At 36.2% G+C, this 10,705-nt stretch overlaps 1 protein-coding gene across 1 annotated transcript; it reads right to left on the bottom strand.

The window, feature by feature from the left end:
* Positions 1-5,995: 5,995 nt before the first annotated feature.
* Positions 5,996-6,535, bottom strand: LOC140152174 (uncharacterized). The gene has a single exon (XM_072174474.1). The coding sequence runs from the start codon at positions 6,533-6,535 to the stop codon at positions 5,996-5,998; it is 540 nt and encodes a 179-aa protein (XP_072030575.1).
* Positions 6,536-10,705: the final 4,170 nt, after the last annotated feature.

A 10,705-nucleotide genomic window follows, 5' to 3' on the forward strand; every position in this document is an offset into this window, starting at 1 on the left:
ATTGTCATGTGAGTACCCGGACATCCATGTGAAGTCGAGTTGAATAGCTGCTATATCCGATATAATCTTCATGAAGCACAAGTCATGTAAAGTATGCCAGTTTTACTATATAAATTTGCAATCAATAATTCACATCAATGCGGTTTTTGCATATTTTTCGTGATAAAAAAGTACGGTTCAAATGGTAACTATGCAAAGTATCTTAGTATGTTCTTTTTTGTTCTTCTGGTTGCCTTGTCATTTGGTTATATCGAGTTGGTCTAGTAATTAGGAGATCCACGGTATTGCTAGAGACCTATTTTGAGGGATTCCGAAGAACGGAAAGACAAAATTAGTTGGTGCAGACAGCTGAATATAACATAATCTGTGAAAAAAGCTAGTGGAATAAAACCAGGGATAAAGACTGAGACAAATAGAGACAGAGACAAGCAGACCTGGGATAAAGACTGAGACAAATGTAGACATAGACAAGCAGATAATACACGATAGAGGAAGGACGACAATTCGGTGGTGCACAATTAAGAGGGAGAGGGGTACGAAAACAAATTATACAACTTATATTAACTAATTGTTTGCATCAACTGAAAAGTACAGACGTACAATCATTACTCATCAGGCTGTTTCACCCACTGCTGTGTGAAGCCCTCATCCAGCATTTTCCCTCTACTTCTCTTCCTAGACGCTGATTCCCAAGCTGTTGTACTCATAAAGGGGGTGATGTCATCTCTCCAACGTCTTTTTTTGTCTTCCTCTTATCCTCTTTCCAGTCCTTGGCTGCTATTCTGTAAGTCTCTTCGTCCACCTGTTACCCTGAGTTCTTGATAAGTGACCTGCTCATCTCCATTTTGTTTCTTTAAACTTCTGCAAGATATCTTTGACTTGGGTTACTTTTCTGATTTCTGTATGTTTGCAATGTCTATCACGCAATGAGAGGTGAAGCATTTTCCATTCCCTAGCTTTCTGTGCTGTTACATTTACAGACGTACAATGCATTAACATACATCTCACTTGAAATACAGCGTTCATAAACCTTAAGAAAAGTGCATAATTGTAGGAAAACATTACTACCATAAACGTCAACATCCTCACATTAGGCAATGAACTTTTAAACTTTTATTGGGAATGGTGTGTCGCCAGACCAGTACTTTATAAGAGCCAGCGATGATCCGTGACTTTATTTTGTACGATGGTGCGCAAGAAAGTATGATCATTGTCATTGGAAACGAATCGCTTGTCTTTTGCCACTGAAGTATGTAATAGCACTTAGGCTTTAGTGATCCAGGATAAGATCATCGCCTCTAACTATGCTAAACATTGACCGGATCTATGCTTAGTAAAACGAGAAGCTCAGTACTTCCTGAATGCTGGGATAGGTCTATTGGGATACGCCACTAATTCAGTAAATGAATAGAGTTTCGGGGTAAAGTTAGGTAGGAGATTCCTATGTAATACCCGCGACCAACATCTGACATTTTGACATGAAATTGAGACAGGTTGTCGGGCCAAGTAGACTTCTTAAGTCTCAAATAAAATAAACGTGGATATGTGGCATTGTAATGGATATTATTGTGTGAAATTGTTCTTACATTAATTTTCATTGGCACTTGTAGCAAGCAACTTCAGGTATTTGGCGAACATCTAACGCGATTTCCATCAAGCATAAAAAAGTCATGCAAATAAAAGGAAAGTAAAAGATCATTCTTATATTATAATTAATGAATGTTCTGATTCCATGTTATGAGAACATTACAAATGAAATATGGGAGCTGATACAAGATGAATAGCACTATTAACTGTATAAACTTGCAAAGATTGAAGAGCAAGCTAAAATACTATAAAAAACTAAATGTAACATGATACCAGATTTTGTTGGAAATGCAAGTATGTCCATAACATAATGTTTTCAAAAGTCAGTATGACTTTGAAGCGGCTATTCTTTCAAAGCCATTTATCTGGAAATCAACTTCAAACTGATTCAAGGTGATTACACCTGTCAGTGTCAAGAAGAGTTCTCTTGACCTGTTTACCACTGTTGTTGAGATTGTTATCGGACATGCTTGCATCTGTTGGAGATTTGTATCACATGTTGGACATATCTGGTCTGTATGTTACCCTCTGACGTTTCCGGTTGGACAATTTATCTTGATTGTTTGATGTGATCTTTTATTAATATTGCTAACAAAACATTTTAATAATGTTCAATTCTAGACCTGAATAATACCAACAGCTATCACACTAATAAACTGTATACATGGTATATACTCGTATACATCTATTTTGTAGCAATTTTTAACATAGATTTTCATTTCTATGTTAGATTATTCATCTTTTTCTGCTTTTTTGTGGTAATTTTAATTCTATAAACTGTACATTTGTGTGCAAATTGAGGGCGCTATTTACATATATTTTAAATTTAAATTAGCCAAATAATATAAGTTTCATGATAAAAAGTTTTTTGAAAATTTCCTCTTCATTTGTTAGTCTTTTTGCTGATGTTCTAATACCATTTTACAAGTGTCTACCCCTTGTAAAGATGCAAACAAGATTTTAGATAAATAGCGCCATCATTTTTTAAACTTTTCTTAACAATGACCCAGTTTTACATGCCGTATAATTGTAAAGGTGTTTTTTGTTATATGAACTTACATAACGCTAAACATGATGTTCTTCTCAGCATATTTTAACACATATCATATGCATGACATGCGTTGGATGACTCCTTTCTTATTATACTAATGTCTCGTCTTTTGATACATGGTCACTCTCTTGTCAACATTTAGTAATAATCCCACCTACAGCAATCTAGTAATAACTGGTGTGGAATGCGGACGGCTGATAAAGTTTATGTTAGGGTGCACTAAAGTTTATGTTAAAACATTAACGTGATATTTACATGTAATATAGTTTTTACTTTGTATAATGGACAATGTCGCATATGACGAAATTTACATGTACATCCATGTTTTGTTTTTAGTCGAGCTTACGAAGGATACAGTTTGCGTCATACAAGATTCGCAAAATATACGAAGTGGAAGGGTATTCTTTATTCAAAAACTTGAGGTAATAGTATATCTATCCTTTACGCAAATGTTTGATTAAATGTTAACCCACCATCATACCCTAGGGGAAAGGCCAGCCATCAAAGCCCACCATAGTTTCCTACAGTAAAATCCACGACTTTGATTATATTACAATCTTTTGGATTTATTGACTTAGGTTAGTGTTATTTAGGTTAAAATGAATGAGGTAGAACCAGAGAGTACTGACTCCGCTACACTTGCTGGTCGCTCATAAAGGGCAAATATTGTACCTCCAGAGAATTTCGTTATGCAGCCGCCAAACTTCGTTGTGCCCAAAATGCTAGCTAAGCGATGAGTGCGCAAACCCTGTAACGCTCAAGCTTTATATGAAATTGCATGTTGAAGTGTTAATGTTTGAAGTGATACTATTATAAATGTGCAATTTACAATAGATCTCGAGGCATTGCTGGACTGGCGTACCTTGGCAGGTGAATGTTTGTAGTCCAGAATTGGTATAAGTAATAAATAAAGTGGTATCGTCTGTACATTCTGTGAACCTAGTAAGAAGTGACATGATTAATTCATTTATCACTACCAACTCTCAACAAAAGTTCTTTTAATAATACATGTATATATAAAACGATAATTAATTAATTGGACTTGATACCGCTACATTGCTTTACAGAATTGTTTCGTAAGTCCAATTAATTAATTATTTAGCTCCCATTTTTTGGTTGAGCACTTTACCTTTGGATGATTTCAACCATTTTGGATGTATATCTTGGATTTTCTATTTATATAAAACGATATGCAGTTTACTATAACAAAATAACAGACATATTTTAATGCAACCCTGACTAACATTGCTTTAAAATCTTCAATTTAACTGGAGACAAACTATGAAGCGTACACTTAATGCACATAGCCATCAGCATGTGCATTGTAAATAATAAAAGCAAATTTAACAGATGCCTTTTCTTACTGACACGTCATGTTTTACGATATCTGTCATGAAATCAATCATATGAATGCATTTGTGATATTTCCCAAATATAATAGCCATCATCTTGGAATTTTGAAAAAGCTTTCTTCATGCAGTGAAGAATAAGTGGTGCTTTAATCTTATTTACTGTGAGCTTCACCTGCCTAGCTTTTAGGCTAGGGATTGCAAACTGTTGACTGGTAAAACGATGGCACAGTATTGCCTCCAGGTTCAACCTAAAAAGCAACAGATTTCATCTCTCTGCCCCGTTTTCATGGACCTACATTGACTTGCGCTAAAGGCATTCGTTTGAATCCTTTTTAGAACCTGTTTATATTCTTCTTCGTTAAATCTATCGATTTTATAGTTCATCCAGATGCAGCCATGTCGTACTGGCAGAATTAATTGTTTCTTTTGTTGATTTCCCACTGTAGAAGCGTTCAATGTACTTTAATGCACACTCACGCAAACACGTATTTTGTTAAAGCAACAAATACACGCATATATAAATAAAAAGTATAAACAAATCAATCAATAAATAAAATACAATCATACATAATTAAACTAATTAAAACAGATTATTTAATTGAAGTATTCGCCATGTTTCTACAATAATACAATCTGCATTGATGAGAATTTAGAAGTCATACGGTCTAGTTGGAAGCGATTCCTTTTTACCCAATAATGTGAGCAGTAAGGCCTCCTTAATGACTATTCACTAATCGCTAGCACAGAGCTATGAATTCAGTACGTTCTTTATTGAACCAAGTGAAGAATTTCTTGCCCTCAACAAGAACTAATTGCAGTCAACGATTCTTAACAATTCTTGACATTCAATTAGTCAAGAAAAGGATAGTATCATACAGTATAGTAGTTCTTCAAGTGTGGTTGATATGATATTGTTAGTTTTTCATTTTGCAAACCATCATGTTTGGCGCGGAGAACAAATATTAAGACTTCGCCTAAAGCATTCTTTAATTTATGTATACTCTTAAGTTAACAAATCTAGCCATTCAACAGACTGGTTGAGTTTATCTTGATTAAACTAAATTAAATGAATAACCTTCGTTTATCCGCTACACAGACTCATGATATATAAATAGTATCCTTTAGGTCGTTCAACCATAGGAAAATGTGAACCACTAAAAGCGTTTTATTTTTTCTGCATATTTTGTGAGGAAATCTATGTAATGGAAAAAAGACAATATAATAGTATGTGCATTAAAAACGTCTTTTAAGGAGTGAAAACGTGTGCAAAATATGCTAATCTGAAAGACAGATAAAGAGGGGAGAAAAGGAGAGAAAGTGGGAATAGAATGTGTGAGGGAGGGGGGAGTCATGCGTGCAAGTAGCAAGCTATTGTAAAGCAACAGGAAAGACGTGTTGCTTCAATGTTTTGAAGGTTTTGTATAATTTAGTGATGCAAATTAACATCGGCAATATTGTATGAACAAAACCAGGATGAATCTCACAGGATGAATATAGATGTGAGAAATATCCTACTATATAGTATCGATGCTGACGTATTTAGGAAATGTGGGACATTTGTGTAATGTCCTTCTCAATGACGATTAGACTTAACAAATCAACAGGGAGCAATATTACTTGGGCAATACAATTACAACGACGACGCATCTTGAGATTCACGTACAACTACAGAATGGGTAATATACTCACCATTTCCCTCGTAAAGGAACAAAAATTATGTGCGGAAATAATTGTGCCATATTATAAAAAAAGAAGAGAAAAAACAAAGCAAAGGTAATACTGACAGATGAGGAGATGGGTACAATTAATCTACCACACGTATACTAAAACGAAATATTGTGTAACGTTTGTCCACACACCCTTCTTCTTCTTCTTTGTGGTGAGATGTATCCCTCGGTGGCCGAGTATTATCACATCCATGGAGCAAGTGCGGTGCAGAAAAACACAAAAGGTGCAGAAAATAGATGAAGGTGCTGTACAGTGCGGCTAAAAACTCCAATGATGCTTAAGGGATGATGTTGGTCAGGCCTCCTCTGAATGCCTCACAGGATGGAGCGGTGACCAAGGAAGCTGGAAGAGCATTCCACATCCGGATGGTACTGGGGAAGAATGCATGTTGGTACACCAAGATGGAGGCTCGAGGGATCACAAATCTTAGGTTGTGACCTCTTGTACGTGATGACAGCAGCACAAGGTGGCATGGTGGTATGTCAACAAGACCATAATAGCTCTTGTACAACATCACAAGCTTGGACGTGTCTCTGCGTTGCTGGAGAGTTGGCCAGTTAAGCTGCCTGAGCATGTTTGATACACTGCTCGTGCGGTGATAGTCCCTCATCACAAAACGGGCTGCACGCCTCTGAACTGACTCCAGCTTATTGATGTCGGATTTATGATGAGGAGCCCATGCAGCTGAGGAGAATTCAAGCAATGGCCTGACAAGTGTAGTATAACATCTGGCTTTGATCTTTTGTGGGCAGCTTCTGATGTTTCGCTGAAGAAATGCTTGAGTGCTGTTGGCTTTCTTGGTAAAGCAATTTGTCATTCAGCAGCATGTAATTCGTAGTACAACACGACGGACGAAGAGATATTTGTCATTCAACATTTTTAAAGGTTTGTACGGTTGTTAAGACTTGTTGGTTTTCATGACGAGAATATATGCATCGTGTCTTTGAATGTATGATGTGGTGTAAACATGAGCAATTTCAAATATAACACACCGTGGGTCAATTAATATTCGGTTTGTCAAACCTCCCCAGGTGCTTAACTATATTTGTTTGATAGTAAATATTCATGACTGATGATTTCTATCCATCGTCGTTGTAGGAGTACAAATTCAGGACATCGTATATCTAGTGTTATTAGCACAAGTCAACAGTGACAAGAATACAACAAACACTTAGTGTTCCCAATTTGTTTGTAAAGTCTCGTTTGGTTCATAAAATGGTTAGGGCTGTCATTCTTATTTTGTCGTATTATTTCGTGGGTCTCGCGAAAGACCATTTTCCGGTTAGCATGTTATTACTCTATCAGCAGCTTTTTTGGCAGGTTGTTTTGATCACCTTGATTATATTTAGTCCGACCTTCCTTGATGCAAAAGAAAAGAAAAGAACATTCATATTTTGATTACACAATTAAACACTACATTTTGGATGGTGAAAATGAACCTTATTGAGGAGCAAAAATGCAAGTGCATAATACTCTAAACACAGAGATGGAGTTATTATTAAGGACCTTTTCTCAATTGTCCTGAGAGGCTTTTTGAGAGTCTTTTATACATCCGATATCGTATTTTTGAATTATTTCAGCACATAAAAAGCTAAAAGAGGTGGCTTTCACATTATGTAAACATTGAATGCTTGGTTAAAACACATTTTAAAATATCACAATATTCGATGAGGCCCACTTCTTTTGGACACCCTGTATAAATAGAATATTATCGGTGTTTTGGCTGAATCTTCTTCAATACACCTTTTGGCGTCATGTTAATCACAACAAGGCCACATCTTTGTTTTTCAATCTCACTAAACAAATAGATTATTCTACTTTTCGACGACGGATTTATAAATTTCAAAGAAAAGGCGTTAGTAAAAGAAAAACCTGTAGCAGGTCTTTCTCGTGGACAGGAAATGCAATCAATCAATAAATAAATAGTTAATTGAAATTCGAAAAGTCCGACCTTCCTTGATGCAAAAGAAAAAAAAAAAGAACATTCATATTTTGATTACACAATTAAACACTACATTTTTGGATGGTGAAAATGAACCTTATTGAGGAGCAAAAAATGCAAGTGCATAATACTCTAAACACAGATATGGCGTTATTATTAAGGACCTTTTCTCAATTGTCCTGAGAGGCTTTTTGAGAGTCTTTTATACATCCGATATCGTATTTTCGAATTATTTCAGCACATAAAAAGCTAAAAGAGGTGGCTTTCACATTATGTAAACATTGAATGATTGGTTAAAACACATTTTAAAATATCACAATATTCGATGAGGCCCACTTCTTTTGGACACCCTGTATAAATAGAATATTATCGGTGTTTTGGCTGAATCTTCTTCAATACACCTTTTGGCGTCATGTTAATCACAACAAGGCCACATCTTTGTTTTTCAATCTCACTAAAGAAATAGATTATTCTACTTTTCGACGACGGATTTATAAATTTCAAAGAAAAGGCGTTAGTAAAAGAAAAACCTGTAGCAGATCTTTCTCGTGGACAGGAAATGCAATCAATCAATAAATAAATAGTTAATTGAAATTCGAAAAGAAAACAAAGTGGGTGAGAAACAAGGAAGAGAGATAATGAAAGACCGAGAGGAGGACTGAAGATGAGTGAGAAAGCAGCTGAGAAAGATTAAACGGGAGATGACAATGGCCAAGAGGGAGGGAGAGAGGAGTGAGCAAGAAGACTATAGAAGCAGGATAGAAGGGTTAAGAGTTATTGGGCTCATAGAAAGAGACAAAGGAAAGAAAGAGTAAGATTAAAAAGGGTATATACTGCTGGATAGCAACATGTCGCCTCTCGCTCTATGAAAATCTTATCATCGACTCACCGTCGTTACATTCTGTCATTTATGTATTCAGTAGTACGGTAATTGATATCTTATTTCATCGCTTTTTCTTAAACCTTGGTTTAAATAATCAAATCAGGGGAGGCACATGTACTCAAGCTCAATATGGCAAAAACTGAATATTTCATTGCCGCCTCTGCTACTCATTATGAATTGGTGAAGTTTTACACTCTTCACCTCGATGAGCATGTTATCAAACCCTCCGCCTCAATAAAAAATCTTGGCGTTGTATTTGATGGTGACTTGAAGATGTCCGACCATGTCACTCAGCTTTGTAGGTCCCTTAATTGGCAACTACGGAATCTTGGCAGGATAAGACGTTTCATTGACTTCAACACGTGTAATAACATTGTGCGTGCCCTTATATTGTCTAGGATAGATTACTGTTCCTCCCTCCTTAATGGCATCCCTCAGAAAAACATTCAACGTCTGCAGGGTATCCAGAACAAATCTGCCCGCCTCATCTTCCAGAAGCCCAGATTCACTTCCACATCCCCATTACTTGCCCAGCTTCACTGGCTTCCTGTGGCTGAACGAATTAAATTTCGTACGCTTGTCCACACTTACAAATGTGTCAATCTGGATTCTCCTGATTACCTCTCTTCATTGCTCCATATCCGCCAGTCCTCATACTATCTCCGATCGGCTGGTAACTCGCTTGTCATCCCTAGAACCTTCAAACTGGCTGGGGATACTGCCTTTTCTGTGGCTGGCCCCAGTCTTTGGAATAAGCTGCCAATAGTCATCAGAATGGCCCATAGCACTGGGACTTTTAAAAGTCTCCTTAAAACTTATCTCTTCCCCCAAATATGATGTTTCCCTTCCTTCTGTCTTCTTCTCGCGCCTCGCATCCCTTGGAAATTTGTGCGCGTTATAAGTTCAGTATTTATTATTTATTACTTGTAATGCTATTTGGCAGGCATATTTGTTTGACCTAAATAATTGGCACACATTTGGACACATTTGATTTTGAATACATTTTTCACGGAAATATAGAGTAATCACTGTTTTGAATATGCTAGAAAGTTAATGGTGGACACAGTTTGAATAAACTAAAATAAGGAATCAGTTTCCTAATTTACTTCGCCTATATATTTATTTCACTGAAAAAAGGAAGCACCAAATGTGAGATATACCAACTTAGTAGCACACCGTACCCTTTGATAGAAAGAAAGAAAGAAAGAAAGAAAGAAAGAAAGAAAGAAAGAAAGAAAGAAAGAAAGAAAGAAAGAAAGAAAGAAAGAAAGATATGTATAGGAAGAAGGAAAGAAAGAATCAAAGTAAGAAAGAAAATAGGAAAGAAAATAATGAAGAAAGAAAAAAAGGAAGAAGGAAAGAAAGCAAGGCAAACATGTATAGGAAGGAATCCAGGCTGTCACAACAACAAACTGTCAAACCCAGTCCAGAGACATACAATGACCATATACTTGCTCCCTCAACCCATAGACCATTTTAAATGGTCTATGCTCAGACCCATGCAATAAATTACCCAATTAACTGCCTTGTCCCTACATGTAGATCAACTCTTGTCAAAGGTAAAGGAATTGGAGTTGGCATGGTTGGTGACAGGTTTATATATAGATAAACATATTGGAGTTGATGACAAGTTTGAGACCAGGACAACTGGCTATAAGAGCACACCTCCTACTTATAAGAGCATTTTGGTGGGTGCTACTAGTTTGTAAGAATATTCGCGGCTCACGCCGCTCATACTCTTACTACTACTTATACTATATATGGGGTCTGTGTGTAGGGGTGAGTATATCGCCAAGTGAGTACAAGGACATTCATGTGAAGTCAAGTTGTAAAGCTGCTCTATCCGATATTTCTTCATGCAGCACAAGTCATGTAAAATAATTCAGTTTTACTATATTAATTTGAAATTAATTATTCATATCAATATGGTTTTTGCATTTTTTTTTGTGATAAAGAAGTAGGTTCTTCCAAATTAATACAAGTGGTAGCTATGCAAAGTATCTTATATTTTTCTGGATGTGTTATCATTTCAGCTGGTCTATTTTGGCGTAAAACAACTTTGCCTCGTTGTTTTACTTAAAATAATGTCGCCCGTGTTATATGAGACGATAGTTACATCACAGGGCTAAAACAACACCTTTAGTCTCTAATTAACATACCGT

This window comes from Amphiura filiformis, chromosome 5, assembly GCF_039555335.1.
Source record: "Amphiura filiformis chromosome 5, Afil_fr2py, whole genome shotgun sequence".
Taxonomy (NCBI): Eukaryota; Metazoa; Echinodermata; class Ophiuroidea; order Amphilepidida; family Amphiuridae; genus Amphiura; species Amphiura filiformis.

What these genes read in the sequence shown, in the direction of transcription:
- LOC140152174 (XM_072174474.1), bottom strand. Translation starts at nt 6,535, where the DNA reads ATGACAAATTGCTTTACCAAGAAAGCCAACAGCACTCAAGCATTTCTT.